Source organism: Neoarius graeffei, chromosome 7 (assembly GCF_027579695.1).
Source record: "Neoarius graeffei isolate fNeoGra1 chromosome 7, fNeoGra1.pri, whole genome shotgun sequence".
Classification (NCBI taxonomy): Eukaryota; Metazoa; Chordata; class Actinopteri; order Siluriformes; family Ariidae; genus Neoarius; species Neoarius graeffei.
The window spans coordinates 43884917-43904987 of NC_083575.1; the positions used below are offsets into that span (position 1 = coordinate 43884917).

The 20071-nt window shown below is 39.7% G+C and overlaps 1 protein-coding gene across 3 annotated transcripts in view; it reads left to right on the forward strand.

Moving 5' to 3' along the window:
• The window catches only part of atrn (attractin), a 123624-nt gene extending 103949 nt beyond the window's left edge, over nucleotides 1–19675 (forward strand). For 2 of the 3 annotated variants that reach the window (XM_060925725.1, XM_060925726.1), the window contains exons 27-29: nucleotides 3252–3359; nucleotides 16919–17033; nucleotides 17151–19675. In XM_060925725.1, coding sequence (XP_060781708.1) covers nucleotides 3252–3359; nucleotides 16919–17033; nucleotides 17151–17275 — 348 coding nt within the window. In that variant the 3' untranslated portion in view covers nucleotides 17276–19675. Of the gene's footprint in view, nucleotides 1–774; nucleotides 1373–3251; nucleotides 3360–16918; nucleotides 17034–17150 lie in introns of those variants that run through there. The other variant, XM_060925728.1, reaches the window with a different exon arrangement.
• The last annotated feature ends 396 nt before the right edge of the window (nucleotides 19676–20071 follow it).

Consider the following 20071-nt stretch of genomic DNA (forward strand, 5'->3'; position numbering starts at 1 on the left):
TCTCCACCGCACCTTTCCTAGGATAACTTTTTCTAAAGGCCCGGTCCCACTGGCCGATGGACACAAAACGTATGCAAAAAGGACACAGCGGACGAGCAAAATTTCGGGGGTGGCTCTATCCGTTTTCATCCGCTCCAGAAATGGACAAAATTGGCGAAAATTTGCGAAAACAGAACGGAAAAGAACGGACGTGGGTAGTATATAGCGGGGATGTTAAACGCATGTTCATAGGAAGCCTAGCGGATGAAAGCGGATGGAAGTGGATGACAGCTCCGAAGGGGTTACCGGTGATAACTGAGAAGCGGACGCATAGCAGAAAGAGCGGATGCATAGCGGATGAAGGGGATGCATCACGTACGCCTAACGGAAACAAAGGGGATGTTGCGCGGATGTATATCGGATGCAGACCGTTCACTGCGCATGCGGGGGGTATGAATTGCGTCTGCTCCGCGGATATAAAGGGATGCAGCACGCACGCCGTCAGCATAAAGCGGAAAGACGTGCTGGCGGCTACATCGATACATCTCTACTACTAGATGATTTTCTCCCCCTTTTTATACAAAATATCGATTGTCCGCTAGGTGTCCTTCTACATACTCTAGACATACTCCAGACATCCTAAATATACGAGATACATCCCAGATATAAACGCTTTGTCCGTTTTGAATACTTTATATACGAGATGCATACGCTTACATCCTTTCTATTTCCGTGCTACTAACGATGAATAGACGTTTCATGTACCTTATCTTTCCTCCCTCTTTCCGTTTTCAGCTGCAGCGGATGTGAGTTGCGAGGATGCCCAGAGGATGCAGAGAGGATACAGCAGACGTTTAACGGATGATAACGGGCATAGAACGTTTGTTGCTCGTATATGTCGCGGATTTACATCGTACACGGCGGAAAGTTCATCCGTTCTAAAAGTTTTGTGCAGCTCAAAACTTTTTGCGCGGATGAAATCACAGTGGGCGGATGCTCGATGGATAGAGCGTATGAAGCACGTATGCAATGAGTACACAACGGATGCATAGCGTTTTCCAACGGATGGCAAAGATTTTTTTACGTTTTACATCCTCTTTGCATCCGTAAGTGCAGTGGGACCGGGCCTTAAATTTTCAATTAGATTCAGAGGTCCTTCCTGTTGAACCCAATTACCAGTTTGTGTTAGAAATTCCACACGTATAAAATAATGTAAGAAATTAACCATTCTCTTCCTGCTGGATCACTTAAATAATACATCATAACTGTTCTCGTGATCATATTCTGTGTCGGTACATTTGTCACCATTCTTATTACACTTGCCACACCTTGGTTTTTTGTTTAGCTTTTGTATGTATTTGTGTGGGCTTTTTTATTTATATATATTTTTTGAAATAAATGTTGAATGTCTCATCATAGAGTAGCCCTTATGGGTTTTATTGCTTCCTGCACATTTGTCAGTTATTTTATGTTTTCAATATCAAAAAATAATTCTGCATGTATTACTTATTTTGTATTATATGTTTTTTATGTGCTAATAAATACATAAATAATGCAAAACTAAGTATATGCAGCCTTGCTTTTGGATGCATCTTTGTTCAAGGGCAGGGTATTTTATTTATTTATTTATTTATTTATTTATTTATTATTCATCCATCCCTCTCTTCCCTACCCCCATTCCCTTTTATTCACAGATAAGTGCACACATTCAGAATATGCTTGGACCATTAGAGTTTTCAGAGAACCTTTGTGTATGTTAACAGTTTTCCTGTTAACCTAATGCAAGGCTATTTCTCTCACTTGCATGCACTCACTCTCTGCTATGAGGCAATAATATTAAATCCTTTAATCTGACGTCTTTGGGGCAGAGTTGGATTAATTAGAGATCCAAATTAAGCATCATTAGAGAAATAATCCATTTACACTCCTAGGCTAATGTGTACCAGCGTCTGGTTATCTTTGTTTTTGAGAGTCACATGGCTAAGCTCATGAATTTTATATAAATATCAAAGAGAAGTAAGTGCAGTAGAATTAGAAATGGAAGAGATCTCCCATCTTTGTGTAAACTTTACGTATCTCCCTTTTCTGATTTTCTTAGAATATAGCAGATAATTCTGCACGCTCACTTGTTCAAGCTAAATGTATAAAACTTGTCATGCAACATACAGTAGCTTATCAATATATTACATGAATATATTTTGTATGTGTGTATACACACACCAGCTCTCTTCAGCATAATGTTTTATATACGGTATAAACAAAAATATCTGAATCAAAATTGCCTATCGGCAAAATAATCTTTCTCCTTTGGACTCGGACTGTAGCTAAGAGAGTAAGCTCTGACATGTCTTGTAGAGCTTAAAGTTTATACATTGTCATTAGTAGTGATTTGATATATTGGACCGATCACAGGCTACAATTTTTAGAAGCTTACAAAGCGGTAGTTTGGCCGAACACACCAAATGGAACACCAAGATGCAATATTTGCTAAACAATTAAATGTGTTGGCAATAAAATTGCAGTGAAGTTGTTGTATTTTCCTGAAAGTATGTTGCATCTGGGAACCGATAATACAAATCTACAGCAGGTTGAAATCCATGACCCCGTACCAAACCACTTCAGTTTAGTACTTGTGTAATCCTGACACTTCAGTCCATGAGGTTTAATTTCTGACATCCGTGACCGCAGGTGGATTACCCCCCCCCCCACCCCACTCCCTGCAAATTGGCTTTCACAGGTAGGAAAATCTGATCTGTGTGTAGTTCAAATGAATTTGAAAGGCACATTCGCCTGAGTAAATGCAAGTTCCCTTCTGATATTCAAACATTGCCTGTACAAAAATGTCCTTTCTAATGTTGAGATACTGGATCAATACATCAGTTTCTCATCTTTACTGCTCAGTTGTACATCAGAGGGCACAGTATTGAGTTTTAAAATCCTACTGTGTGTTTTGTGAGCATGAAGAGGCAGTGAAAAAGTAAGGAGCTCTGAGTTGTCACAGCAGAGCTTTCAGAAGATTTAATTCTTTTTGTGTTTGTCAGTTTTTCCCTCTTGGTCTTTTTTTTGTCATTTGTTATTATTGAAACAAGATTTTGTTCCATTTTAATTCTCAAAAGGTCCATTTCTGTACATCCCAAGCAGTTTGCTTCACTGTCAGTGGTTGATTCATTATTGTTTCTTGCTTTTATCTGCATACAAAGTTGTGTGTGGGGGGATTGTTGTGTGTATTTGTAAGTCTGTTGCATTATCTTATGCTTTCTCTACTTTCTCAGCAACTCCTACGAGAGATGCAGCAGATGGCCAGTCGGCCATTCGCCACCATCAATGTTGCCTTGGAGACGGATGAGGAGCCGCCTGACTTGATTGGTGGAAACATGAAGGTGCGTGTGACCTTCCAGATTATGGCATTATGGCTAGGCTTGAGTGTGTTGTTAATTATATCTTTCATAAGGCTAGACCTCATCACACATCTTTATTGACCAGCTGAGTCAGCCGGCCACTGTGACCATTTTGTACTCTTTCAAAGCTACTCATCATCTGTTTCCCACAGGTCTCACTTGCTCTGTTTGCCTGCAGCCTAATAATTGATGGTTCAATTTAAACAACACACTTCATCTTCACACCTTAATTGAACTGGAGTAAAGCAATTGAGAGCAAATGGAATTAAATTTCTGACTGAACAAGTTGGATAATGCATTTAATAATCTGTTAAATAGAATCCTTTTGAAAGTATTTACTTTAATGCTTGGAATGTTTGCATAAGTTCTGCACGTGTGTTTGGATAGTGACACTGAGTGTAGATGGTCGTGGATGTTGGGATGTTCTCATCACTCTTTATGCCTCTGCCACCAAGTAATGAAGGCATTATATTTTTGGGTTTTCTGCATGTCCGTCTGTCCATCCAAGATTCTTGTTGGTGAAATGTCTCAAAAACGTGCGTTTGACCTGTTTCTAGGATTTAATTCAATCTAGAATGGAATTACCATTGTACAACCCCAATTCAAAAAAAGTTTGGACGTTGTGTAAATAAAAACAGAATACAATGATTTGCAAATAATGGAAACCCTATATTTCATTGAAAATGGTACAACCACAATATATCAACTACTGAAATTGTGTTTATTGTAAATGTATGCCAAGTTTGACTTTGATGCCAGCAACATATTTAAAAAAAAAAAAAGGTACAACGGGGCATGTTTGCTACCGTGTTGCATCAATTCTACTTTTAACAACAGTCTGTAAATGTTTTGGAACTGAGAAGACCAGTAATTGTAGTTTTGAAAGGGAAATGTTGTCCCATACTTGCATGATTTCAAATAATTTCAGTTTATAATTTCAACAGTTTGGGGTCTTCTTTGTTGGATTCTGTGCTTCATAATGCACCAGATGTTTTTAATGGGTGACTGGTCTGGACTGCAGGCAGGCCAGTTGAGCACCTGGACTCTTTTACTACAGAGCCATGCAGTTGTAATACATGTAGAATGTGGTTTGGTATTATCTTGCTGAAATAAGCAAGGCCTTCTGTGAAAAAGATGCTGTCTGGATGGCAGCATGTTGGTTCAAAACCTGTATACATCATTTCAGCATTAATGGTGCTTTCCCAGATGTGCAAGTTATCCATGCCATGTGTACTAATGCCCCCCCCCCCCCCCCCCCCAAATACCATCACAGATGCTGACTTTTGAACTGTGTGCTGATGAGCTGGATGGTTCCTCTCCTCTTTAGCCTGGCGGACACGGTGTCCATGATTTCCAAAAAGAACTTCAAATTTCGATTTGTCAGACCACAGGACAGTTTTCCACTTCATCTCAATCTATCGTAAAAGAGCTTGGTCCCAAAGAAGGTGACTGTGTTTTTGAATATTGTTTTATATTTGGTTTTAACTTGTATTTGTGGATGCAGTGATGAACTGTGTTCAAAGACTATGGTTTTCAGAAATGTTCCTGAGTCCATGCAGCAATTTCCACTGCAGAATAGGGTTGTGCGGTATCCAAATTCTGATACCTTTAAACCGTCTCTGTGTTTTCCCGGGGTATACGGTATTACCGAGAAAAAAATAATATTTTGTTTCGGCCTACTGTGTAACGTGCGCCTATACCGGCGGACCTTGTCCAGACCTGCGCCTATGCCTCAAATGTACTATTTAAAAGCAGCATAGCGAATTATGTGCATTGTGGTATGGATTAAGCAGCAAAGCGAATTTTGTGCATTGATGAATGGATTAAGAGATATTTCAAAGCATCACGCAACTCTTCCTTCATCTTGAAAATAGCATTCAACTGTCGTTTACACATGTCTGCGTTGAAACGCCATTTGCAGCACTATTTCACCTACTCCATCAAAAAAAAGTACACGATGAGCAGGATCATACCCTTTCAAGCATGGGAAATAAAAAAAGAAAAAGAATCAACCAACACCCAAGTCCGTTTAGACTGCGCGATAAACCATATTCTTCAGCGCAAATGAGGCGAACCTAATTCAAATGCGTGATAGCTGCACAAGGCAAAATCATATGGGCCCACGTCATGCCATGGCAGGGAAATTAATAATCAAATGGCCTTACCTTGCTTAAAACGTTGTCTTGATCACATAACTCCTTACAATTATTCCACTTAAATCCATACGGTTTAACACACCCAACAAAGATAGCAAGCGCATTGCTAATTCCCACCAGAAACCTAACAGTTTACGCTATGATGTTTTCTTCCGTTTCTTCAGTAGATGACATTTCAAACGTTTATTACCCACATCCCAAATGTCATACGTTATATTATTTTACCTTGTTGTTACTCATGTAACCTACTCAAAACACAACTCATTGGAGAGATCTCGTGGAAGTGGAGTACCCCAGGCTATGGTGTGCCTTAGGGGACATATTAGATTTTTCATTTGGTTTGAAACCAAAATACTGCCACACTGCCCATGTTGTATTTATTTTTTTTTGCCACTAACTCGTTATCTTGACTTGCCATCTTTCAACCGCGGTCTCAGTCTCTTTTTTTTTTTTTTTTTTTTTTAGATAGGACAGTATAGAGAGACAGGAAATGAGCGGGGGAGAGAGAGAGACGGGATCGGGAAATAACCTCGGGTCGGAATTGAACCCGGGTCCCCGGATTTATGGTACGGTGCCTTAGCCATCTGAGCCATGACACCCCCGCTCTCAGTCTCTTGCGAAGCTTTCTGTCAGACTGCAAATGTCACGCAGGGTTGCCATGGTAACAACAAACAACCCTGCACGCGATGAGAACTTCTTTAGGAAATTGATAGAATTAGTGAAAATACGATCACACAGTTATTCGGGATGATCTTCAATTTATTATTTTATATTATGACCTCATGTACTCCATATTTATTTAGATATTATATATTTTTTTAAAATGACGGTAATGAGACCGATACCGTTGGTACTTTTGGATACCTCGGGATACCTTCTTACCGTAATACCGCCCAACCCTACTGCAGAATCATGTCTATTTTTAATGTAGTACTGCCTGAGGGCCCAAAGATCATGGGCATCCAATGTTGGTTTCTGGCCTTGTCCCTTGCATACACAGATTTCTCCAGATTCTCTGAATCTTTTAATGATATGTACTGTACATGTGATTCCCAAATTCTTTGCATTGAGGAAAGTTGTTCTTAAATTGTTGCACTATTTGCTCATGCAGACTTTCAGGAGGGGCGGCACGGTGGTGTAGTGGTTAGCACTGTCGCCTCACAGCAAGAAGGTCCTGGGTTCGAGCCCCGGGGTCGGCGAGGGCCTTTCTGTGTGGAGTTTGCATGTTCTCCCCGTGTCCGCGTGGGTTTCCTCCGGGTGCTCCGGTTTCCCCCACAGTCCAAAGACATGCAGGTTAGGTTAACTGGTGACTCTAAATTGACCGTAGGTGTGAATGTGAGTGTGAATGGTTGTCTGTGTCTATGTGTCAGCCCTGTGATGACCTGGCGACTTGTCCAGGGTGTACCCCGCCTTTCGCCCGTAGTCAGCTGGGATAGGCTCCAGCTTGCCTGCGACCCTGTAGAAGGATAAAGCGGCTAGAGATAATGAGATGAGATGAGATGAGACTTTCAGGAGCGATGAACTCCTTCCCATCTTTACTTCTGAGAGACTCAGCCTTTTGGGATGCTCTTTTTATACCCCATCATTTTACTGAACAGTTTGCCAATTAAGCTAATAAGGTGGATTTTTTTTTTTTAAACAAACATTGCACAACTTTTTACAGTCTTTTGTTGCCCCTTTCCCAACTATTCTGAAATGTTGCTGGCATCAAAGTCAAAATGAGCATGTTTTCAAAAAAAAAAATTTCTCAATTGATTTATTGTTTTGTACCATTTTCAATGAAACATAGGGTTTCCAAGATTTGTAAATCATTGCATTCTTTTTCTATTTACGTTTTACACCGTGTCCCAACTTTTTTTGAAATTGGCATGTTTGATGCAACAGATAAACTGATTTGATTTTGAAATGGCTCAAAACCATGTCAACGTTACAGAAAAGTCAAATGTTTGGAATTGTTTTTCTTCAATCCCCCATCGACACTATTGGCGCAGAGTTCTACTTGTTTCATCTTTGAATTGGTACCGCTATTGGAGCTCTGTGTACTGGCTGATGTTCATTACTAACTTCCAAGTCAAAGGTTCCCAACCCTCTGTACCTTCTGTCCTACACATTTTAGATTTCCCTGCTCGCAGCACACCTGATCCAACTAATCAGCTAATTAGCAACCTTTGCTGAGTAGAAGTGGGTGTGTTAGAGCAGCGAAAACCCTGAAATGTGCAGGACGGCGGGTAGCACAGAACCAGAATTGGAAACCTATGCTCTAAGTAATAATGCTGACTTGGAACTTTTGTTGCAAAATTATGTGAATCTTTGGAGCCATGATGGTGACATTTCCAGGATAATACGAAAGATTTGTATTGTCTATCAACACAGCACCCATTAATGGCACAACAAAAGAAAAACATGTTCAGTTCATACCAATACAGATCTAGAATTTCATGTTCGTATTGACATCAGTACTGTGACTCAGTATTGAATTGGTATCTCCCTCCCTGGAAGGAAACTGAACCTGAACAGGAAAGTTCATGGGTGAGATTATTTTAAAGACTATACACAAACTGCACGTGAAAAGCATCAAATTAGTATTTCAAAGCAGAATGTTGCAAGACAATAATAATTACCTTCTATCTTGTAAGACATTTGAGTACATTTGACATTCGTTTAAAACTCAAGCACTACAGTTGAAAACATGGCTGTCATTCTGAAGCACGATCAGCTGCTTGATATTCTGACAGGATTCATAAGCTTGTTGTTATGGTAACACCGACATTAAATGCCAGTCCCTGCATGTACATGTGATTCAGATTGTATGTAAATGACTATTTTTAACATGCAGTGCATAGTTTGTTTAGAATCTGCTGTCAGTCATTTGAAAATTTTAGCATTTAAACCGAGCCCAGCAGTTTCACCTTGGTTAATGTCTAATGAAATGAGTTTTATGTTTTTAAAAAAAGAATAATAAAACAGTAGTTTTGTACATGGCACTGCATTTGAGCATTCAGTGTATGTGTATGCCAATACTACATCACACTGGAATATAATTAGGTGTGTGTGTGCTTTTGATGTGCTCCATCTTGGCTACGGTTTCATTGGAACTCGTCAGATTTTCTCCCAGGGTAGTGGGACAGCCCTGAAGCGTAGATTCAATTTAGATTTGCCTCTTTCCATGTTCTTTCTTTCCCCCTCTGCCTCAGTGTCATCACACACGGGCACACACACTTTGTGTAGCTTCTGCTTTTAAGATGTTTCAGAGAAGCTCAATAGAATGGAAGAAGTACTAGATTGAAAGGAAGTGAATTACAGTTTTAATGTTTGCTGTCCTATGTGCTTTTCACATAGGATGCAAAACATTTTCGTACCCAGGAGAAATTTTACATGGGTTTATACAGAAACAGTATTGCCATCTTCCAACAGCTACAAGATTACTGAATGTATGGACTTTTGGGAAGCAAAGGACTAATAGCCATGCTGGCATTGATCAGTGAATGTGTGAGCTTGTGCTGCAGAAATCTGAAGTGGTGCAGCTATGTACAGTAGCACCTGCCTCAGCACCAAGCAGCCCACAGCTTCAGTGCCAGAAATGCATAGAAGAGATGAGTTGGCTGAGCATTTCCACATGATTGTCAGATAGCTTGAGAATAAACTAGCCAGGACACATAAACAGATACGGAGAGAACATGGGATTGGAATTGAATTTAACGTTTTTGTTTGTTTTAAATAAAGAATTAAGCACTAGATGGCAGTACATATACGTTTATGAATCAGGAGTTTTATAAATGTAACCCTAATAATAACAAATATAGCCACAAGCAGCAACAAAGGGCCTTAGCACCTCTGGTGTGATCACCAGATTAACACAACAATTAAGAGTTCCTTTTTTAGGAAGCATGTGAAATGCCTCCTGACATCAATGAATGAACGACACCATTAATGTATTCTAATCACCGAAAACATGGCAACCCTCGTCCGGAATGGGGTTCAACTCCCTGATGTTCTCTTGCTTATAAAAGTGCATAGATTTATTTTCTTAACATTTTTTTCCCATCCACACAACATGCCCAAATCACTTGCTGAAGTATTGGCAAACAAATATACATATTACTGTTCATGTATGTCGTTAGACAATATAAACATCAGTGTCATGATCCTAATTAAAACTACAAGGAAAAAAGAAAACCTTTGACATAAATCTCATTATGCTCCATAACTGCATCCACGAATACCTAATCCTTACACTTCACCTGTTCATGTAACCTGCAATATTACCATAACCCTTTTACATGCGTGTAAATATGCATCTGACATTTTCTTTACTTCCATATATAATGGTAACGTACTATTTCGTTTCAGGCATCAGACATTGCCTTTACATGTGTGCAAAAAAGTCAAGAGTTTTAAACATTGGAAGCATCAGTTTTTGTGCATCAATTACAAGGACACCGTTTAGGTGTAAATAATATTGCTAAAATTTTGTGCAGTTCAAAGCTAAACGGCCTTTTGATTTCATAAAATCGGTGAAATGTAGTTCCCTCTGAAATTTGGTCATTGTGATGCATGTTTGTCTGTAATCTCTCAAAATATCAGGCCATTCTGTGGCTGTGAAATTATTTAATTTGAGGGATTCTTTAGCAAATAATATGCTTGAAATCTCTCGCTTCGTGCAGTCAAGCAGACAGAGGAGGTATGTGTGTGCATGCGCAGGTTTACCTTCTTCTTTTGGGTTTTGCGGCTCAGTGTGGCATCCAGTGTTGCATTACTGCCATCTACAGGTTTACCTTGACCTACACTGACAGTTACATCATTCTGTCACTAACCAACACACACAACAGAAACTGTTTACATTTTTTCAAGAGAAGTCCTTCTGTTTTTCTTTTACAACAAATATTAGTTGGTTTAGGTGAATAATAATAATATACATTGTATCCAAATGCGTTTTTCCACTATTATGTTACTGTTGGGCTAAGTGTATATCTATAGATGACAATTTCAGTCACCAGGCTAAAACTAACTGGAAATGTGTACATAGTCTCTGATTGATTGGCCAAGTCATGAACAGAGCCACTGATTGGTCAACAGACTCCTCATGAGAGGGCAAACAACTATGCTAACATGGAAAAATGGATAAATAATCACAGAAAACATTGTGGCTATATTATTTTCTGTCACATAAAACAGTGTGGACCTCAAATCCCAATCAGAACTTGATTGTTCCTGAGCGTGCCTAGCTCTGCTAGCAAGCCCCATGGCTAGGGTTGTTAGTGAGCCCCACAGCTAGTGCCTGTAGCCAGCCTGGTGCCTCATGCCAATATCTAGCCCTGATTTATTCTGAGGAAATGGTCAATAGCATGCTTGCGTCAACTTTATACAGTTATGAGTTCATATTTAATTAGCCAGTGAATTAGCAGCACTGCTAACGTGCTATATAGAGCATCGTCACAAAGGGCGACATCATGACAAAAGCGCGTCTAGACCAACCTGACACTGTTCAACATGGCAGAAATCCCTTCACAGTATAAAATCAGGTGACCCGTGACTTCACGTGCGCCAAGTCTGACATGAATCAGATGAATCATCTAAGAGGAGAATAGCCGAGATCGAGGGGGCAGGGCAGTCCTCTGGTAACCGCGAGAATTGACTCCCAACTCGCATCTGTATTGCCGCGTGCCTTGCCAAATGGCAGTGGGTACCATTTTTATGATGGTCTTTGGTATGACCCAACCTTGAATCAAACACTCGGTCGAGAGGCTGACACGTTAACCACTAGGCCAACTCACAAGAATGGGTTAGGTATAGCTGTTTACACACAGCTTTATAAAACCCATTGAATAACCAACCAAACTATAATAAAGGCAGTGTTTGTTCATGCAGGATATGCCTGCATCACTGCATCATTTTGTTATGGTCTAAGCTTGAAAGTGGTTCATTGCTCCTGTTTCAGTGTTTCAACATATGAACCCAGTGCTTTCTGATAATTTGTGTATTCACAGACAGGTGCAAATGTATAGTTACAGTAGAGTATGTCAATAGATAAACATAGTGAGACTTAAAAATGTTTGGTATACTAACCCCATTTCCAGAAAAGTTGGGATATTTCTCAAAATGCAATAAAAGCAAAAATTTGTGATAATTCATGCGAACCCTTTAACTGACAAAAGGACAAAGATTTTCAATAGTTTTACTGATCAACATAATTTTGTATTTTGTAAATATAAACGGAGTTAGAATTTGATGGCTGCAGCACACTCAAAGTTGGGACAGAGGCAAAATAAGAATGGAAAAAATTTGTAGGATATTCAGTTAACACCATTTTGGAAGATTCCACAATAAGCAGGTTAATTGATAACATGATTGGGTATCAAAGGAGCAGCACCAAAGGCTCAGTCTTTGCAAGCAAGGATGGATCATGGTTCACTCCCTTGTGCCAAAATTCAGGAGAGAATCTTCACAGACTCATGAGAGAATTGTTAGTCAGTTCAAAAGAACATTTTCTCAATGCAAGATTTTAGGTCTTTCAAAATCTACAGTACATAATATTGTGAAAAAGATTCGGAGAATTCGGAGACATGGTGTGCAAAAGGGCAAGGTTGGAAACCAGTGTTGAATGTGTGTGACCTTCAAGCTTTCTGGCGGCACTGCCTGAGAAACGGTCATGCTAATGTGACAAATATAGCCACATGGGCTCAGGAGTACTTCAGAAAACTGTTGTCACTTAAGAGTCTGCCACTGTACCCAGAAATGCAACCTGAAACTGTTACACAAAGAGAGAGCCATTCATCAATTGTATACAGAGATACTGCCAATTTTTCTGGACAGAAACTCCTTTCAGATGGACCGAAAGACAAAGGAAACGTGTTGTGGTCAGATGAGTCCACATTTCAGCTTGTTTTCAGGAAAACCAGACATCGACTTCTTGTGCCAAAGGTGAACACAACCATCCAGTTTATCAGAGAAGGGTGCAAAAGCCATAATCTGTGATGGTATGGGGGGCATCAGTGCCCATAGTATGGGTGAGTTGCATGTGTGAGAAGGCAACATCTTTTTCCGTGAAGTCCGTGTTTATTTCAGCAGGACAGTGCGAGGCCTCATTCTGCACTGGCTAAAACTGCTTGGCTTCATAGATGGAGTGCTTGTGCTTGACTGACTTGCTGCCAGTCCAGAGCTGTCTCCTATTGAGAATGTGTGGCGCATCATAAAGAGGAGAATCAGACAATGGTGACCATGGACTGTTGAGCAGCTGAAGTCTTGTATCAAGCAAGAATGAACAAAAATTCCTTTTGCAAAACTGCAACAGTTAGAATGCTTAATTCCCATACGTTTAAAAAGTGGTGTATAAAAGAAAAGGTGATGTAATACAATGGTAATAATGTCCCTGTCCCAACCCCTTTTTTTTTTTGCATGTTGCAGGCATCAAATTCTAACTTTTTTGTTTATATTTACAAATTACAATTAAGTTGGGGCCTTTCTGTGTGGAGTTTGCTTGTTCTCCCCGTGTCCGTGTGGGTTTCCTCTGGGTGCTCCGGTTTCCCCCACAGTCCAAAGACATGCAGGATAGGTTAACTGGTGACTCTAAATTGACCATAGGTGTGAATGAGTGTGAGTGGTTGTCTGTGTCAGCCCTGTGATGACCTGGCGACTTGTCCAGGGTGTACCCCGCCTTTCGCCCGTAGTCAGCTGGGATAGGCTCCAGCTTGCCTGCGACCCTGTAGAACAGGATAAAGCGGCTAGAGATAATGAGATGAGACAATTAAGTTGGTCAGTAAAACTACTGAAAATATTTTCTTTGTACTTTTCAGTTAAATAAAGGGTCATGCAAATTAATGACGCAAATATATTTGCATTTTGGAAATATCCCAGCTTTTCTGGAAATGGTGTGTGTGGGGGGGGGGGGGGGTAATTTTATTATTATTTTTTAAAGATGTAGGACTGAATGCACAGATAATTGTGGTTTCTTGATATTGCCGAGTGTAATTCTAGTCACTACTGACAAATCAGTAGTCCAAAGAGGGTTTATCATCAAATTGTTAGCTTACCCCAGTGTGTGTTATTCCTAATAAAAAGCTATATAAAAAGTATAAATGCTGGAAAACCAATTTCTGTAACCAGAGTAAGGGGTTTAATTCAGGTTGTACGGAAGCTCTGTGGGGTGATGGAGCTCCAGACACAAGACTTTTACTTCAAACCTATTCAGGTGATTTTAATATTTGTAATGCAATTTAAATTGTAATGTCTACCAGGAGAAAGGGGAGCTGATTGTTCTCTTCATCAGGAATGTCAGTCATGTACGACAAATATGTACTTTTTTTCAGGCGTTCCTGTAAAACACAGCACATTGTATTGTCCTGTATTAACACACATTAGGTATATTAAGACAAGCTCAATGAGCAAAATTTACTTCCTAAATGATCAACTGTGTGGTATGTCATAGTACTAAGCTATGATTTTTATTTTTTTAAAGGATGGTTTCCAAACCTCCTGCTTGTTTACGTTCCTGGTGTGCTGGATCTTTACAAGTCTGCTAAAAATGTTCAAATAATTTTACATCAGTTTAGCAGATTGTATAATTACCAAGTTATCTCATTTAAAATTTCATGCTAGAGTCTCAGCATTTTTCTAAATTTCCTCATCCTTTTTTTGGAGATAAATTTCTACCAAGATTTCAAGAGGGTTCCTTCCCCTCTTCTTGGTATGTTTTGCAGGACGCAGCCTCCTCCACATGATATTAAATCACAAAAGAGAAAAATGCAAATAAGTGTGCATTGTCTGATACTGTCTGGCTCATGTGCAAGCAAGCTGTTACCATCACCCAGTGGGGATCATTCGAAAAGGAAGGACAGCTTTATTTCTTGCTTGTAGTGCCAGAATGAAGTGTTCCCTCTTCAGTAATCCTGGGGATTATTATGTTACACCTTGTTTGTCCCAAAACATGCGAATGGCAGATGTACTCAGTCCTGCCATATGAACCCTTGTTTGATTAGTTGTATAACCTTACAGTTGTAAGGAGTACATAATATTGCAGTCTGTTTTCTTCTTAAATAGTTCTGTAATGTTTCTAGGCTATTCCTGAAGGATCAAAAAGCATGACTCTACCCATCTATATCCTCCTGTTCTGTAGGCTTCATTTCTGTTCCCTCCTGCTTTTCTCTAGCTGCCTGCTCTCACTTGTTCATGTGTTCTCTCTCGTCCTTTTTACACATATTCCACAATATTGGCATCAAGAAGACGACTCACTATTCCTGCTTTGGTTGTTTACACTGAACCAAATAAAACTGCTCCAGTGTGTTCTTATATTATTAGCCGGCATTCAGCAACCAGAGGCAAGATGTCACAACAGAGCGTCAGCATCTAGGATGGCATATCTAGCATATTCAAACACAAGCAAAGTTGAACATTGTACACAATATGTAATCACTTCTGTTAAATAATTTCCATTTTAAGGGAAGTGTGTGTGTGTGTGTGTGTGTGTGTGTGTGTGTAATATCCCAGTGAAAGGTAAGAGAGAAGTAGAGAGACCTGTGCAAGCAACATGCTTGTGGATCAGTAATATGTTGGAGGAGAAAGTGAAGAGAAGTAGGAAGAGATTTGAGGCACATGGACCTTAGACGCCAAAGACAGAAATGTTTGCGCTGGTCTCTAAAAGAAGACATTTCTTTTGACAGTGTCAAAAATATTGCACCCCTGTCCCTATTCCAGCCCTCTTACTACCAATCCTTCCGGCTCAGAGGCAGCATAACACAGACCCCATTCCACATTCAAACACTGTATACAGGACATGAGGCAGAATAAATGAATAAGATTCCCAACTTGAACAGGCTGTGTAAAAGGGGCTCATATCCCCTTGTTAATTGAACAGACCCTGTGTTTTGCTGGCTCAGTCTGGTTGCCTTGGATAATCTCACTAGTCCAGAATACACACACACTTCTTGACACGTTTCTTTAAAGGGTGCAATTAAATTTTCTGAAGTGTTTCTTGTTTTACTGTGACCCCAGAATTGGAAATGTGCATGTGCCCATTGTGGGAGGGTCAAGAAATGAACGAGAGAGGCTTTTCTTTTGCATTTACAGTTTAAAAAAAAAAAAGTCCCCAATAGAATAAGACACAATTTTAAGGGGTGAAGGATAAACGTGAAAGGATGGAGGTAAGATTGAGGCAGTTGGGGGATGGCAGTCAGCGGAGGGGGTTGTAAGTGAATGAGAGTGAGTAAGCCATAGGGACTAAAAGCAAAATAAATGATTAAATTGGGTGAGTGTTGGAATGTGTTTAAGAGGAAGACTGAAGTTGTTCGATGATTTCGCTTCCAAATGAGGAAGAGGCCATGTGCTTTTAGTCTTGGCCAGAAGATGCACACCCACTGACTAAAGAGACCACAGTAATTAAACTTGTATTAAGCTATTTCAGGGTATGTTTATGAGCTGTGTGCATGTCTGAGAGAGAGGGGGGTGTAACACAATGCTTTTATCTGATTTTATCTGAAAACACTGGAGAAAAAAACACGGCTATGAGTAATAGAAGTAATTTTTCATTCAAATTATAACAAATGGCAGGTTTCAGAACATGTTTAATACTGAATGATCATTTTTAGAAATGATGCACAATAAACATACAGGTTTTACAGCGTTGTTTAAATTTAAAAAAAATTTTCTCCACTTAGGTAGGCAGCTCTGTGCACAGTGCAACTATTGCAGATATAAAAACACTGCACATCACTGTTAACTTGTTTCTTCTCAATGTTTGTTTATTCTCGTTCTCATCCATTCCCTGTTTCAATTCTAAAATTGTTTAGATAACAAAAAAAGATATTTTTAAGTAGTAACCAAACATTGACACTGTTGTAGCATTAGAAGTGCTTGCTACGGTAGCTCATATCTAAACATATGGACATGCTGTTGCATTGGTGTGAGACAGTCATATAGACAGATCCTTGCAGGTGACTATGTATGTCCTTGCAGATATGCAGCTTTTGTTTGGAATAATAAATTATCCTTTTTAGGAAGCAATAAGCAGAACAGAAATTGCAGTGCACTGTTTTACAAGTACCGAGCACTTGGCATTTTGGATTTGGGTCTAATTTGGAACGGGGTTTCGGTTCCCTGCTCTCCACGAGCTATAGCAAGTGCTTTTCTTAAGGTCAACAGTAAAATTCAAAAGATTGCAATTTGTGTGTGGATATTTTTTTTTGTGTGTTTTTTTTTTTTAATAAATAAATTAAAAATATATATTCTTTTGGTAATTGATTTTTTTTTCCCAAAAAAATATTCAGTTTCTCCCCTTGTAACCAGATGTACTCCCAAGGCGAGGACTCAAGGCATCAGTCTCTACAGTGTTAGAACTTAGATCATGTCATATTAATAATTAATCAGACTTCTTGATTTGTATCCTGTCTGCAGGCAGTGCCAAAGCCCATAGCTTTGGAACCATGTTTTGGGAATAAAGCAGCAGTGCTGTCCATCTTTATCAGATTACCCAGAGGCCCCGGAGGCATCCCAACTCCAGGACAATCAGGTGGGGTCTCGCAGTCTCCAAGTCTCTTTAATGTACTTGTCACAGGTGGCTAACTGTGCTGCTGAACATGCTGCATAGTTACAGTAAACCCTTTTCTCTATCCTGTCTCTGTCTCAGGCCTGGCGGTAGCGAGTGCCCTGGTGGACGTATCTCAGCAGTTGTGTGTGGGATATAAGGAGAAATCTGGTGGGCTGCGCAACCGTAAGCAGCAACCGATAGCACAGCCAGCTACGTGCATCTGACCTTTACTTTTCACCCCTGATTCCTGAGCTTTGACCTCCGCCAGGACTAAGCCACGGACACATGCAACCCAATGGCGGGGTCATATACTCACAGGTGGAGCAAGGATGCAGTGTTATTGGAGAACTGAGACTCCCAGGCCATGAAATGGACCCACATGGAGAAGGAAACCCAAGAAGGCGAGGGAGAGATGCACGGATATAGACGGAGGGAAATGGCAGGAACCCTTTCTCATCTCTAACTGACTGACTGCAGATAGGACTTCTGACTCGTATCTGCTATGTGATATTTAACTTATTACTATTCTGATTTTAGTCCCTTTTTATGCTCAGGAGGAGGTTCCCCTGCACTGCTGCACCATGGTCTCCATGGCACCGTACACCCAGAGCTAGCTATTATATGTACACTTACCTTTCAACACTTGCCAAAACAAACACAAGTGGGGGTCATTCACGAAGCGGGTTGTCTGTGTCCCTTAAATCATGGCTCTAGATGCAGTATGATGTTCTAGGTTTTTGATGGTGCGTGTTTGTGCAGTTTCATGTGCGAGCGGGTCATTTTCACAGTGATATTAAGTCATGCCATTTCTGTTTGTGAAAAGCAGCTGATTTATTCTCATCTTTTCACTTCAGTCATTTTCAATAGTTTCTGACACAGATCATTGCTCCGTTTCCTTCTCAGGAGTATTTTATCGGTGTTTTAGATTCACAGAAGGCCTCCCCCTTTCCCGGTCTGATTTCCTCTCTTCTTGCTACCCACAACCCTATATTCTGTATTCCTTCTGAGACTCCATGCCATTTCTTACCCTCATTCAAGCTTCTGAATTAAACAGAACCTGAGGGAGCTGAGAGTGTAAAGGCGAAGGCCTCAGGATTAAATCTGACCAGCAGCTTTGAGAGTTTTTCAAAATGCCAAATGCCATTTTAGACATTGTTTTGCACACATACGGTGGTAGAGTACTTGCAATTACATTTACTCATGTGAGTGTTTGCTTTTGTGATCGTTAGGGTTAAAGAGCAAGCTTTAATGTCGACAAAATTGGCAGATGAGAAATGGACAAATATGACATTATGAAATGTATAGCAGTGGGCTTTTTGTTAGATGTTTAAGTGCATATTTGGTCTGATTTATTTTAAAATGAATTTTTAGACATGTCTTATTCTGAGTTCATTCCATTAGATTCTCTTTAGGTAGAGCAAGAACAACAATAAGAGGGTGTCGAGAGGAGAGTCTCAATTCAGTAAGATTTCTGTTCAGTTTTCTACATGACCTGAGTGTACTAATATCTCAGTTTATTGAGAAGTTTATTTTTTCATGTAGATTTTTGAATTCCATCTCAACTCCTAATTCTTTTCCACTAGAGTATGTCCAGATGCAGGTGTGTTTTGTGTTCTCTTGCTTGTTCCATGGAAGTGTCATTTTGGTTATTACTCTGTGCATTACATTGTCATGCACTTTTTTAATATATATATATATATATATATATATATATATATATATATATATATATATATATATATAAAAAACGAGTTCTGACGAGTCTGCACAATGGAACTGAGATTGGTTATACATCTCCAATTGCCTACCTGTCAATTCCCTTGCAATGGCTGAGCCATGATTGACGTGACACAGGCCTTTCACAAATATTATGGTTGATCAGACTGCTGCAACCAAACAAGACCTTTCATAGCTAAATCACACACAACTGAGAACTGCTGTGATTGTAATGGGGAAACTGCCTTTCAGGTTGATGGATTACGTATTAAGAACATCAAAATGAAGTAGCACCAGTAGCTTGGGAGCTATTGAGAACAGGACTGTCCACTTTAATAACCGCTTGATGGGAAGTGACATGGGAGCTCATTTCCACAGTTTTAGGCAGCATATAATAAGTTGTAAGAAACTATGTATGACAAGCACTCTCATACTGACCTTGACACACGTAGTGTATAACGCACATGAACAGGGGCTAGTCTTTTGGTTTGGGAGCCAATTAATAGATTATTTCAGGTCTCAAAGAGATCTTTTTCAAGTCCTACGCCTCAATCCCACCACCTGCTTTCTGTACAGTAATCACTGTAGATATCAGGAGCTATAGTTTAATGTGTATAATGGAGCAGCCGATGCACTCTTTTTGTAACATAACGATAAACATTAATGTGAATGCCATTTCTGTTGAATGACTTGCTTGACAGGTGGAGTATCCCTAGCTTTTACAGTGGGATATCACTGCAGCTTCTTTTTGTATGTAAGATAGCGAATGTCATCATGAACAAACATTAAATTAAGCACAAATATGTGTAAAAAAAAAAAACAGTAAAATAAATCTTGGGAATTATAACTGAAGTTGTAATTATAAATGTACATAGACAATTTTTGTCTATAATAAATGCTGAAATTAAGGGTCCTGTCTTTTTACTTTAACCAGCAAATAAGATTGATTGATTAAAGGGGATGAGAATTTTCCGCGGATCCGCGGAATTCCGAGTTTTTCCCGCTGAAAATGTCATTTTTGTGAAACGTGTAAAGCCGTTGAGAAAATTTCGGGGGGGGTCGGCGCGAGGCGAGGCCAGGGTTCCCACGGGTCCTTAAAAAGTCTTAAATACAACTTTCGGTTTTCAAGGCCTAAAAACGTCTTAAATTGTTTGGAATGACTGGAATTTTCGAAAGGGAGGTATTAAATTTAATATTGGACCGAACGAGTGAAATGTCTCCATCCGGTTTGGGGTATTTATTTATTTATTTATTTATTTATTTATTTTACTGTAATTTTAAAAGTGACCAGCGCACCTTTTGGG